This window comes from Mytilus galloprovincialis, chromosome 10 (genome assembly GCF_965363235.1).
Source record: "Mytilus galloprovincialis chromosome 10, xbMytGall1.hap1.1, whole genome shotgun sequence".
Taxonomy (NCBI): Eukaryota; Metazoa; Mollusca; class Bivalvia; order Mytilida; family Mytilidae; genus Mytilus; species Mytilus galloprovincialis.
Window position 1 is genome coordinate 12,247,401 of NC_134847.1, and position 14,685 is coordinate 12,262,085.

At 28.3% G+C, this 14,685-nt stretch overlaps 1 protein-coding gene across 1 annotated transcript in view; it reads right to left on the reverse strand.

Annotated features, from left to right (window-relative positions):
• LOC143049857 (uncharacterized) overlaps positions 1 to 14,685 on the reverse strand; it is a 38,778-nt gene that overhangs the window by 4,680 nt on the left and 19,413 nt on the right. The window contains exons 5-11 of the mRNA XM_076223620.1: positions 13,411 to 14,061; positions 11,924 to 12,024; positions 11,577 to 11,603; positions 3,138 to 3,291; positions 1,608 to 1,715; positions 616 to 672; positions 127 to 237 (exon numbers count right to left, since the gene is read on the reverse strand). Of these exons, the coding sequence (XP_076079735.1) occupies positions 127 to 237; positions 616 to 672; positions 1,608 to 1,715; positions 3,138 to 3,291; positions 11,577 to 11,603; positions 11,924 to 12,024; positions 13,411 to 14,061 (1,209 nt within the window). The remainder of the gene's footprint in view (positions 1 to 126; positions 238 to 615; positions 673 to 1,607; positions 1,716 to 3,137; positions 3,292 to 11,576; positions 11,604 to 11,923; positions 12,025 to 13,410; positions 14,062 to 14,685) is intronic.

The window sequence follows — 14,685 nt, forward strand, 5'->3', positions numbered from 1 at the left end:
CGCCATTTTCTAACCTTTAGAATATACGTTTTACCCTCACTACAAGGGGAAACATATGTTTTATTCATTATTCCCTTTCAGAATAATACGGATTTCTGTGTTTTCAATATAACAAGTTGTACTCACCTTTCAGAATTACACATCTTTTCGTTTCCATACATTTTTTTAATTTCTGATAATATCTTTCGGTATAGATGTAATTTTCCACTAAATGCCATTCTTCAATATTGCTACACACTGAAACAAAACAAAATTCTAACATAGAAAATGTTCATTTGTACGAATGCTGCTTCACAACGAGAAACTGTTTCAATAAACTGGACGATTCATTCAGTCTGACATGAGTATATAGTTTGAACATTCTTGGATCTCCAGACATGTTAAAATAATATAGTAAAATATGATAAGTTGATCTGTTTATTCAAATTTTGCACAAATCATCATGCTGTCAGAACATTTTTATTTGCCTTTTGAGTTCACAAACAAAAACAAATGAACGTTGTTTAGCGATTTTTTTTTCGCGTCATACTAATATGATGGAGAAAAGATTAGGAACCCACATGATAAATAAAACATTCCTGACATAAAATATTGCTTGTTTTTAAGTCTACTTACTTTCACCTACTACAGTTCTGCCTACAACAATGGAGTCATTTACCGTAGAATTGTCACCTAAAAAAAACATGAAAATCAACACATTGATGTCATAGTCCAATTTACATATGTTTTAGAGATGTTTGTAATCAGCATCAAGAAAATTATCCCACCTTATTCTAAACAGAAGAAATATTTGAAAAAGCAGTTTTTAAATAACTATTGGCTATTGCTTTTTTTCCAACTATGTTATATAAGAATGACAATTTCTGTTAAAGTACCATATACATTACAGCCTTTGTAGTATATGTAATAACCTCTACCAACAAATTAAGGATCATTCATTCCTTTTTTTATTCTAAGCTAATGCCAATGATTTGACATTTATTCAGAATTGTACTTTTATCATGCCATTCATAAAGTGATTCGAAAAGAGGGGCGAAAGATACCAGAGGGACAGTCAAACTCATAGATCGAAAATAAACTTACAACGCCATGGCTAAACAATAAAAAGACAAACAGACAATTAATAATTCACAAGACACAACATAAAAAACTAAAGACTAAGCAACACGAATCGGACCAAAAACTGGGGGATTGAAGATGCAGACAATTATTGCTCTAATTTGTGAAAAAAAGATATATAATTGAATATTCAACTGACATAAATCGAAAGGAAATTTACAGCGTCAAAACTACAATAGAAAGAGGAAGTAAAGCATCACGAACCATACCAACAACGGTTGTTGGTCTCATGTGCCACGGAAAGGTGAGCATATCTTAGGGATGTACTCGTTACACAAATATATGTTGCTTTTTTTATATTTATTGTTTATATTCAGAGGATACTAGTTTTGTACTGTTCTTCATTTTTAAAGTTTGTAATGGATTAAAAATGGTGATTTTAACACACACTTTATATTTAGATTAATTTCCGCTCATACATGTAGCTTGGAAATAAACTGTGCTTCAATAACCAGACTTCCTATATCTATGATTTTTCATCAACTTACTTATTGGCTGTCTATGAATTGAACTGAGTTTCAGATCTTTAATCTCATCACATATATTGTGTAGGTTTTCTCTAAGCTGATGTGCATCTCCCTTAGTTGCAGGGGTATCTATATGAAAATATTTGAATTTAATGTTGTTGTAAATATAAGTGAAATGACTGATTTGCGTTTGATTCAGTATTCAGAAACAAACATGTGGTATGTATTTCTTATTACCTGATCTGTGATAGTTTTAGACACTACAATCATATCAATATCATCGATGTCAATATAATGGAATTTTATGCGACTGTCATACAACTGATAGGCTTAGCAATCCACCATTTTCTACATAACGAAAATGCCTGTACCAACACAGGAATATGACATTTGTTGAGCTCGGATGTTTAGTTATTTTACTTTTTATCACACTTGTGTCATAATGTATTGGTGCACTTTAGCTTCTATAAAATTTGATAGTATTCTAATGAACAAAACATAATAAACTTAAACATTAAATGCCTTTGATACTTTTATAAATATCTTTGACGAACATTGTTGTAGTTGTTTGTTACGATGTCTGTTACGATTGAATAAAAGAGACGATTATTATGATTATATTATTACCGTGTAAAACTTTAAAGTAAATTCATATTTTTATCCTGATTGCTTAGGATTCTTCAACAGGATTTGCTTTGATTTCGCTAGATTTTGTTGTTAGATTCATGTATACATTAGTTTAACCATTACAACAATCATGTTACAAAAACCCCGTCTAAAAATTTGGCAAAGAGGCACATTGGTTATTGTAATCTTTAAATGTGATTTTGTCAGTAATAATTTGAAAAAAGTAATTATTCTTTAGCTCTACAGATTCGTACTTGATTGGCCTTTTTATTTATTTGGATGGTGAGTCACTGATGAGTCTTTTGTAGACCAAACGAGCGTCTGGTGTGCACAATTTTAAGTCTGGTATGACCCAAATGTTAAAGGCACCAACGCAAAAAAAAAAAGGAGACGTTGCAAAGATGGATCGCAACCTCTCACTTCTGCTACTTTTATGTCAGGCGAGAAAAAAAAATGAATCTGAAAACTAGTTTGTAAATAACAGTAATTTGTGAGATTTTGTCATGTGATCTACTTTTAGTTACACATGCGAAGTCTTTCCAAAAAAATCTGCATATTTAAATGTGTGAATGCGTGTGTTTAGGAATCTGGAAAAATGGCTATCCATTGGCTATTAATTAAGTCATATTATTCTACTATATATAAGTACAAAACTTTTCATTTAACGCGGATATTGAGAAGTAAAAGAGAGGCAAAATTTCGACAGAGAAATATTGCAAAAAATTAGATAACCGCAAAATTATTACCGATTTAAATGTCAATTCTGTGTATCAAATATATGTCATTAAAAGTCTTAATTGAGTATCCATACATAAGACAGTTTTAAAAATCGCGAAAAGAAATAGCAGAGTTTGAAAGGAAGGGATAAATGCGAAAAAAAGTCGCTGCGAAAAAAAAGTTGGAACTGAGTATCCGATTTTATACCTTTATATGATGATATCATCTTAGATCTCCATTGTTCGAAATCATCAAACTGTTTCACATATCCATCATCATCAACATAATAAGATTCAGGGACTGCAGTGAATACCCCTCCAGGTAGTCTACACACTTTGACTGCTATAACCTTCCTGTTTGGCTGAAATGCAGATACAGTACTTGCAACCTTAGGCGTTACTGTTTGACGTGAACTTGACTGATCGGTGAATGATCGGTGACGGATGTTTGACTGATCGATGAGTGATCGGTGATCGGTGACCCATAGGATCCGTCAGATAAGTCAAATAACCTATGTGAGAGTTACCCTGACAACTGTCACCGATCGATCAGTAAATTAAATTTATTCACGGATCGGACGGATACGTATATATTTAAAATTCTTATGTAAACCGAACTCCACAGTGTTTAACAATCGATGAACGCGGACCTCTACGAAGACACCTTAATTTACACGTTATAATTTGAATTAAAATTAGTTGCAATAAAAAAGTAAAAATATTTTAACAGAATAAGATGCTTAGAGCGTTAAATTGTTTGTGTTGATTAATATTTTCGTAATAAATATTATAAACATCAGAGACATATAATACATAATTGTATTATATGACTCAGTTAACATGAACTTATTTCTACGAAAATGGTTATTGTTGACCGCCATTGGATTTTTGAACTTTTAATAGTTTCGAATAGGTTGTTTTTCAATGAAATTAAAAGAATGTCAAAGAAATGATATTAAAAGTATGTTCCCATTGTTTAGAATTACCAAAATTAATCTTCTTTTTATCAAATATTGTACTATTTTATTTGCAATCAGTTATTTTTACCATCTTGAGACAAGTCTTCTAATCAGAATTGAGATATAATGAGAATTAAAATACTTAAACTTTTATTTTTGTGGAATAAGAATGTAGTTATTGATTTATTTTGATGCATATTATTAACTGTCATATGATTTCAAAACTTTTTGTACATAATGATTGGCTGTTTTTCATAAAATAATCTTACTTTAAGGAAAAAGATATTAAATTTTTGTACGCGTTCCCTAAAATGCAAATATTTCTTCATTTTACTGAAAATTATTGACCGCCATTGGATTTTTGTACTTTTCATAGTTAAGAATAGTTTTTTTTTCATAAAATTAAAAGAATGGCAGAAAAATCATACTGAAATTTTATTGGCATTGTTAAAAATAACCAAAATTATTCTTCTTTTTATCAAAAATGATACTATTTTATTTGAAATCAGATATTTTTCCATCTAGAGACAAGTCTTCTAATCAGAATTGAGATATAGTGAGAATTAAAATACTTAAACTTTTATTTTTGTGGAATAAGAATGCAGTTATTGATTTATTTTGATGCAAATTATTAACCGTCATATGATTTTAGTACTTTTTGTACATCATAATTGGCTGTTCTTCATAGAATAATCTAACTTTCAGGAAAAAGATATAAAATTTTTGTACGCGTTGCCTAAAATGCAAATATTTCTTCATAAATTAAAAGAATATCAGAAAAATCCTGCTAAAATTTTGTTCGCATTGTTTAAAATAATCAAAATTATTCTTCTTTTTATCAAAAATGATACTATTTTATTTGAAATCAGTTATTTTTACCATCTTGAGACAAGTCTTCTAATCAGAATTGAGATATAATGAGAATTAAAATACTTAAACTTTTATTTTTGTGGAATAAGAATGTAGTTATTGATTTATTTTGATGCATATTATTAACTGTCATATGATTTCAGTACTTTTTGTACATAATGATTGGCTGTTCTTCATAAAATAATTTTATTTAAGGAAAAAGATATTAAATTTTTGTACTCGTTGCCTAAATGCAAATATTTCTTCATTTTACTGAAAATTATTGACCGCCATTGGATTTTTGTACTTTTTATATTTTGAATATTTTTTTTCAATAAGATTAAAAGAATGGCAGAGATATCATACTAAAATTATATTCACATTGTTAAAAATAACCAAAATTATTCTTCTTTTTATCAAAAATGATACTATTTTATTTGAAATCAGATATTTTTACCATCTAGAGACAAGTCTTCTAATCAGAATTGAGATATAGTGAGAATTAAAATACTTAAACTTTTATTTTTGTGGAATAAGATTGCAGTTATTGATTTATTTTGATGCAAATTATTAACCGTCATATGATTTTAGTACTTTTTGTACATCATAATTGGCTGTTCTTCATAGAATAATCTAACTTTCAGGAAAAAGATATAAAATTTTTGTACGCGTTGCCTAAAATGCAAATATTTCTTCATAAATTAAAAGAATATCAGAAAAATCCTGCTAAAATTTTGTTCGCATTGTTTAAAATAATCAAAATTATTCTTCTTTTTATCAAAAATGATACTATTTTATTTGAAATCAGTTATTTTTACCATCTTGAGACAAGTCTTCTAATCAGAATTGAGATATAATGAGAATTAAAATACTTAAACTTTTATTTTTGTGGAATAAGAATGTAGTTATTGATTTATTTTGATGCATATTATTAACTGTCATATGATTTCAGTACTTTTTGTACATAATGATTGGCTGTTCTTCATAAAATAATTTTATTTAAGGAAAAAGATATTAAATTTTTGTACTCGTTGCCTAAATGCAAATATTTCTTCATTTTACTGAAAATTATTGACCGCCATTGGATTTTTGTACTTTTTATATTTTGAATATTTTTTTTCAATAAGATTAAAAGAATGGCAGAGATATCATACTAAAATTTTATTCGCATTGTTAAAAATAACCAAAATTATTCTTCTTTTTATCAAAAATGATACTATTTTATTTGAAATCAGATATTTTTACCATCTAGAGACAAGTCTTCTAATCAGAATTGAGATATAGTGAGAATTAAAATACTTAAACTTTTATTTTTGTGGAATAAGAATGCAGTTATTGATTTATGTTGATGCAAATTATTAACCGTCATATGATTTCAGTACTTTTTGTACATCATTATTGGCTGTTCTTCATAGAATAATCTAACTTTCAGGAAAAAGATATAAAATTTTTGTACGCGTTGCCTAAAATGCAAATATTTCTTCATAAATTAAAAGAATATCAGAAAAATCCTACTAAAATTTTGTTCCCATTGTTTAAAATAATCAAAATTATTCTTCTTTTTATCAAAAATGATACTATTTTATATGAAATCAGTTATTTTTACCATCTAGAGACAAGTCTTCTAATCAGAATTGAGATATAGTGAGAATTAAAATACTTAAACTTTTATTTTTGTGGAATAAGAATGCAGTTATTGATTTATTTTGATGCAAATTATTAACCGTCATATGATTTTAGTACTTTTTGTACATCATAATTGGCTGTTCTTCATAGAATAATCTAACTTTCAGGAAAAAGATATAAAATTTTTGTACGCGTTGCCTAAAATGCAAATATTTCTTCATAAATTAAAAGAATATCAGAAAAATCCTGCTAAAATTTTGTTCGCATTGTTTAAAATAATCAAAATTATTCTTCTTTTTATCAAAAATGATACTATTTTATTTGAAATCAGTTATTTTTACCATCTTGAGACAAGTCTTCTAATCAGAATTGAGATATAATGAGAATTAAAATACTTAAACTTTTATTTTTGTGGAATAAGAATGTAGTTATTGATTTATTTTGATGCATATTATTAACTGTCATATGATTTCAGTACTTTTTGTACATAATGATTGGCTGTTCTTCATAAAATAATTTTATTTAAGGAAAAAGATATTAAATTTTTGTACTCGTTGCCTAAATGCAAATATTTCTTCATTTTACTGAAAATTATTGACCGCCATTGGATTTTTGTACTTTTTATATTTTGAATATTTTTTTTCAATAAGATTAAAAGAATGGCAGAGATATCATACTAAAATTTTATTCACATTGTTAAAAATAACCAAAATTATTCTTCTTTTTATCAAAAATGATACTATTTTATTTGAAATCAGATATTTTTACCATCTAGAGACAAGTCTTCTAATCAGAATTGAGATATAGTGAGAATTAAAATACTTAAACTTTTATTTTTGTGGAATAAGAATGCAGTTATTGATTTATGTTGATGCAAATTATTAACCGTCATATGATTTCAGTACTTTTTGTACATCATTATTGGCTGTTCTTCATAGAATAATCTAACTTTCAGGAAAAAGATATAAAATTTTTGTACGCGTTGCCTAAAATGCAAATATTTCTTCATAAATTAAAAGAATATCAGAAAAATCCTACTAAAATTTTGTTCCCATTGTTTAAAATAATCAAAATTATTCTTCTTTTTATCAAAAATGATACTATTTTATATGAAATCAGTTATTTTTACCATCTAGAGACAAGTCTTCTAATCAGAATTGAGAATAGTGAGAATTAAAATACTTAAACTTTTATTTTTGTGGAATAAGAATGCAGTTATTGATTTATTTTGATGCAAATTATTAACCGTCATATGATTTTAGTACTTTTTGTACATCATAATTGGCTGTTCTTCATAGAATAATCTAACTTTCAGGAAAAAGATATAAAATGTTTGTACGCGTTGCCTAAAATGCAAATATTTCTTCATAAATTAAAAGAATATCAGAAAAACCTGCTAAAATTTTGTTGGCATTGTTTAAAATAATCAAAATTATTCTTATTTTTATCAAAAATGATACTATTTTATTTGAAATCAGTTATTTTTACCATCTTGAGACAAGTCTTCTAATCAGAATTGAGATATAATGAGAATTAAAATACTTAAACTTTTATTTTTGTGGAATAAGAATGTAATGTAGTTATTGATTTATTTTGATACAAATAATAACCGTCACATGATTTCAGTACTTTTTGTACATCATGATTGGCTGTTGTTCATAAAATATGCTTACTTTAAGGAAAAAGATATTAAATTTTTGTACGCGTTGCCTAAAATGCAAATATTTCTTCATTTTACTGAATATTATTGACCGCCATTGGATTTTTGTACTTTATATCTTTAAGAATAGTTTTTTTTCATAAAATTAAAAGAATATCAGAAAAATGATACTTAAATTTTGTTCGCTTTGTTTAAAATAATCAAAATTATTTATCTTTTTATCAAAAATGATACTATTTTATAAGAAATCAGTTATTTTTACCATCTTGAGACAAGTCTTCTAATCAGAATTCAGATATAATGAGAATTAAAATACTTACACTTTTATTTTTGTGGAATAAGAATGTAGTTATTGATTTATTTTGATACAAATAATAACCGTCACATGATTTCAGTACTTTTTGTGCATCATGATTGGCTGTTGTTCATAAAATATGCTTACTTTAAGGAAAAAGATATTAAATTTTTGTACGCGTTGCCTAAAATGCAAATATTTCTTCATTTTACTGAAAATTATTGACTGCCATTGGAATTTTGTACTTTTTATAGTTTAGAATATTTTTTTTTCATAAAATTGAAAGAATATCAGAAAAATACTACTAAAATTTTGTTCGCATTGTTTAAAATAATCAAAATTATTCTTCTTTTTATCAAAAATGATACTATTTTATTTGAAATCAGTTATTTTTACCATCTTGAGACAAGTCTTCTTATCAGAATTCAGATATAATGAGAATTAAAATACATAAACTTTTATTTTTGTGGAATAAGAATTAGTTATTGATTTATTTTGATACAAATTATTTACGTCATATGATTTCAGTACTTTTTGTACATCAAGATTGGCTGTTCTTCATAAAATATGCTTACTTTTAGGAAAAAGATATAAAATTTTTGTACGCGTTTCCTAAAATGCAAATATTGTTTCATTTTACTTAAAATTATTGACCGCCATTAGATTTTTGTACTTTTTATAGTTGAAAATAGTTTTTTTTCATAAAATTAAAAGAATATCAGAAAAATCATACTAAAATTTTGTTCGCATTGTTTAAAATAATCAAAATTATTCTTCTTTTTATCAAAAATGATACTATTTTATTTGAAATCAGTTATTTTTACAATCTTGAGACAAGTCTTCTAATCAGAATTGAGATATAATGAGAATTAAAATACTTAAACTTTTGTTTTTGTGGAATAAGAATGTAGTTATTTATTTATTTTAATACAAATAATAACGTCACATGATTTCAGTACTTTTTGTACATCATGATTGGCTGTTCTTCATAAAACATGCTTACTTTAAGGAAAAAGATATTTAATTTTTGTACGCAATGCCTTAATTGCAAATATTTCTTCATTTTACTGAAAATTATTGACCGCCATTGGATTTTGTAATTTTTATAGTTTGAAATAGTTTTTTTGTTCATAAAATTAAAGGAATGTCAGAGAAATCATACTAAAATTTTATTTGCATTGTTTAGAATAACCAAAATTATTCTTCTTTTTATTAAAGATGATACTATTTTATTTGTAATCAGTTATTTTACCATCTTGAGACAAGTCTGCTAATTAGAATTGATATGTAATGATGTACTTTTTATTGTTTAGGAGTAGTTATCTTTTTTCTTAAAAAAAAGACTCAGAAAAATATAATGTAATGTTGTTTGCATTGTTTAAAATTATTTCTATTTCTTGTTAAAAAATACAGCAGTTATTTTTGTAATTTGTTATTTTAAATGCTTCGATTGTGACGAGAATATAGAAAGTCCGTGATCATGATAAGTTTTTTAAATGCTTCGATTGTGACGAGAATATAGAAAGTCTGTGATCATGATAAGTTTGTTTTAGAAATTTTATGATGATAAAGATACAAAAATTTAAAATATTGAAAAAAAATAGACTACATTTTTCAATAACTGATTCTTTCATTTTATTTTTCCCGAGAATGTTCGGAAAATAATAAAATAAAAACCGCGATGTAGACACCGTTTTAGAACTCGCCGGTTTTGAAAATATATAACCTAAATAAAACGAAAAAGACCATTCTTTAATGATGATATTTTAATTTAGGTTTTATCTGTACATTTCTTTTCATTTCAATTCATAAAACTTTGCTAAATAATTAATAAACAAAATGTATAATTGAACGTTCGATTTTCAAGAGTCGCCATTTTAATTAGATTAAACGAAACTAAGATTCCGTAATTTGTATTAGTTTATCATGTGACGTATTAAAGTTCAATCCGTCATCAAGGTCGATCGGTACTATCCGTCCGATCAGTCCGATCAGTCAATTACTTTTACTATAAGTCTGACGGATTGCTGACGTGAGTTTGACACGAACTTGACTGATCGGTGACTGATCGATGACCGCTGACTGATCGCTGAAATAGTTACGCCTAAGGTTGCAAGTACTGTACAAGCCCCCCTTAAGTCATACAAAATAGGTCACAAATGTTACACATGTTTAAAGTTAACGACACATAAGACAACGCTTTACTAAAAATTTGAATAGTAGTAATATTTGGTTTTTAGGACATGCAAAACTGTTTTTTTTCATCTATGGTTTCAAATAAATCTTTATATCAAAGAAAATTGTTTGTTGATAAAAATTCCCAATACATTTTAGTTTATTTAACCCCTGTCATTGATAGCGATATCCATATTTGGAACAAATGTTTCGATTTTATTATTTCCAATGCTCTTCGGCGTCGTGTTTGAATTGGCTTTCCAGAATGTTTTTATCCGCTTGCAATTGATAAGCCCGGTATAACTGATAATTTTTTCAAAACTAATGGGTCGTTGCCCGTACTGGTTGACGTTCAGTGTCTGAGCACTTTTATGTTTACATTACCTAACTTGAATATGTTTTTTTTTTTGTGGGTTCATTGTTAATGAAATTCTGTTTTTCTTCCCAAATGTATAGTAAAAAAAAATTAACGGTACCAATTTTCTTGCACCAGATGCGCATTTCGACAATACATGTCTCTTCAGTGATGCTCGTGGCCAAAATATTTGAAATCCAAAACTTATATAAAAGATGAAGAGCTATAATCCAAAAGGTCCAAAAAGTATAGCCAAATCCGTGAAAGGAATCAGAGCTTTGCATGAGGGAGATATATTCCTTAATTTATATTAATTTCTAATATTTTGTAACCATTTTGTAACAGCAAATTTTAATAACACAAAAAAATCCGTATTTTCATGCCAGTACCGACGTACTGGCTACTGGGCTGGTGATACCCTCGGGGACTGATAGTTCACCAGCAGAGGCATCGACCCAGTGGTAGTAATAAAATTAACGGTACCAATTTTCTTGCACCAGATGCGCATATAGATTGCAATAGCCGTATTTAGCACAACGTTTTGGATTTTAGTTTTCAATGCTCCATTCTGCTTAATTACTGTTGATTTTAATGAAGATGACGTACGAGTCTTTTGTAATAGGTCATACTCCTGGTATGTTTGATGACTTTTTATTTTGTCTAGTCTATCGATTTAATATGCTTCAAAAACATGTTCTTGAATCAAAATACTGCTAGAAAGTTCTCACCATGATAGCGTTCCCTTCTCCATCTTCCTGTAAAAGTAAAAGCTTAAGTTATATATCTATGTAATAATCTACAAAGCAATACAATGTTATACCCAAGAGCGCTTACATAATATTTGTTATTAAAATAAATGTATATATATGTTTAGTTAAATTATATAAAAATATTCAGTTCTTAACCTAAATAACCTTCGTTTATATAAAAAAAGAAGATGTGGTATGATTGCCAATGAGACAACTATCCACAAAAGACCAAAATGACACAGACATTAACATGATTAACAACTATAGGTTTAGCATGTTTAGGTTGTGCATGAAAAAATTCAAAGGATGAACAAAATTAATCATACCTCTATATCAAAATATTGAATATCCCAATGTCTTTTTCTTGTTAGTTTTGTGATAGATTTACCGCAAATCATTCCTCCAATTTTAATTTCAAGTGCAGTTTCTGAAATTAGCAAAAAGTAAATGACAATCCAAATCTTACGTTATTCATACAATACATTTATTTTCCTTTTCTGAATATACACCATCTATAATTTCCTCTTTTCGACGGTCTCGTCTCTCGAGTGCGGGAGGTTGTAGGTTCAGACATGGACCAGATCAAACCAAAGACTCTGAAATTGGTAATGGACTTAGTATACTTTTCTGCTTGGCACGCGGCATAAATGAGCAACATCAAATACTGGTGGCTCGGAGTCAGAATAATGTGTCTGGGTACGATTACATGTCTTTCTGTCAAATTTTACTTTGCGAACTGGCACGTTATATATATATATATAAATCTGACCCAACGTGTTAATCTAATACAAATAGGGTTAACAATTCTTGTTCTCGTCCCGAAAACGCATCTATGTTGCTGCTGGACGTCAATATAGTTTGCCTTGCTTATAAGCTAAAACACATTTGTATTTATAAAAATCACAAACAAAAACGTAGTTCATATATCTGTAAGGCTGAATAAAAACAGGTGTGGTTGGGTACATTTACATCTTGCAAGTTCTAATAATATTGATGAATCGCTGTTTAACGTTCAGCACCAAATTTGATTTATATTCAGGACGACAACATGTCAATGTACAAATGCAAACCTCTGGTTCAAAATGGAGACTTCAAATTGTCATAAACTAAAATGACATTAAACTCCTACTCTAAATTTCTATTTGCTTTGATGTGTAAATTAAAAAGTTGCTGGTCCTCTACTCAACAAGACATTAACTTGGAACTAGTGAATTGAGTTATCTTTGTATGAATTAAATAAAATTGGAAAATAATATCCCACATATATATATAAAGTAACACTTATTATTAATCAAATAACAAAACAAAATCAGTTTCATTCCGAAGATAAAAGAGAGGCCAAAGATACAAAAGGGACATTCAAAAACAAACTGATAAAGTCGTGACAAAATACGAATAGAAAGACCAAACAGCAAACACACAGTAAACATAAGACCCATTGGTGGCCTTCGGCTGTTGTCGGCTCTATGGTCGGGTTGTTGTCGCTTTGACACATTCCCAATTTCCTTTCTCGATTTTATTATACATAAAACATAGGAAATCAAAGACTGAGGAACAAGAAACACACCTACATCTGGGGATAATCACCTGTGCTCCGGAAACCTTAACAGGTGCTGTTTTAGATGCGGAACCCGTCGTATTGATCATGTAAGTACAAACTAAGGACTTCGATAGGTCACATTCAACGGCAGGATTGTAATTATGACAATTGTTACATATATGTTGTTATCCATAACGGTAAACGTACACGTTGTAATCCATTTCTATAAATGAGAGAAATGCTTAAAACATAAGTGTATATAAAAGTACTTACCAATTTCGTCATGTGTACAGTTTGATAAGTCAATACCAATCACGATTCCTTTTTTGTCTTCAATGCCATAATAAACAACACCACCTTTGTGATTCCCAAATGCAGAAATGTAATGGGAACACATGTTTGCTATCGTATTTGGAACTTTATCTCCGGTTATCTGCTTGAATTGTGTGTCAATATTTTCATTTCGTAAACCTTCAACTACATGATTAAGTTTATAAGTCCGATTTTGTATAGTTGGTAATGGACCAGTTGGTCCTTCTTGCCTTAAAATTTCCACTGCTTTTGTATATTTTGCTGGATCAGCAGCTGACACGGAGGGAAAATATAAATACATATCAAGTGTACATAAATCAGTTGCAGGTGTAACAGAGAGTTCCAAAACCTCTGAGTTACAATCTCCTTTCAATTCAACATAATCAGCAATGTTGTTGAAAAAAAATTCTTTCATTTTCTTCTCAACTTTGTCATACCAATCATCAAGATCCTTCGATTCGACTGTTTTGCAATGTTTATTTCGTAGAATCAATGTTCTTTTTTGATTATCCTTAATATTAAGGCAAGCACAAACTAATTTCAAAACTGTTTTATCAATCTGTTTGTCTTTGAGATTTACCAGAACTGCATCATTGACATTGATAATCTTTTCTGAAAATAAGAACAAAATCTGAATAAGTTAATAACATCTGTTACATAAATACAATTGAGTAAGTGTACAAATTAAGGAACAAACAACAAATACACTACCAAGAATTTACTCACGTTTTTTTATGTGTACATTTCGACCCTCGTATATATCAGTACTGTTCGACAAGACTGAAAACTTGTAATGTATACTTTCTTTTAATTCAGTACTGCTTATTATTATACAAAAACGGTACATTTACTAATTCTATAAAGTCAGTGGTTGTCATTAATTGCTGTCAGTCATATTTGTTTTCTTTTAGTGTTTCATCATAACTCAGGCAGTTAGTCTCTCGTTTAAATTGTATCACATATTATCATGCTGGGGCTTTAATAGCTAACTGTACATCCACTTCATATGGTCTTTTGTGGATAGTTGAATTATTGGCCATCATACCTCATCTTCTTTAATTGTATTTTTGAAAATTTGAAAGTATATGTTGAAATGATTAACAACTTGTATTCATATTCATATTGTCCTTTGTATTGTAAGAAACATGTTGTGTACTATTATTTGGCTGTTCATTTCGTCTTTTTTCAGTTTTGGCGTTGTCAGTTTATTTTCTATCTGAGAGTTTGACTGTCCCT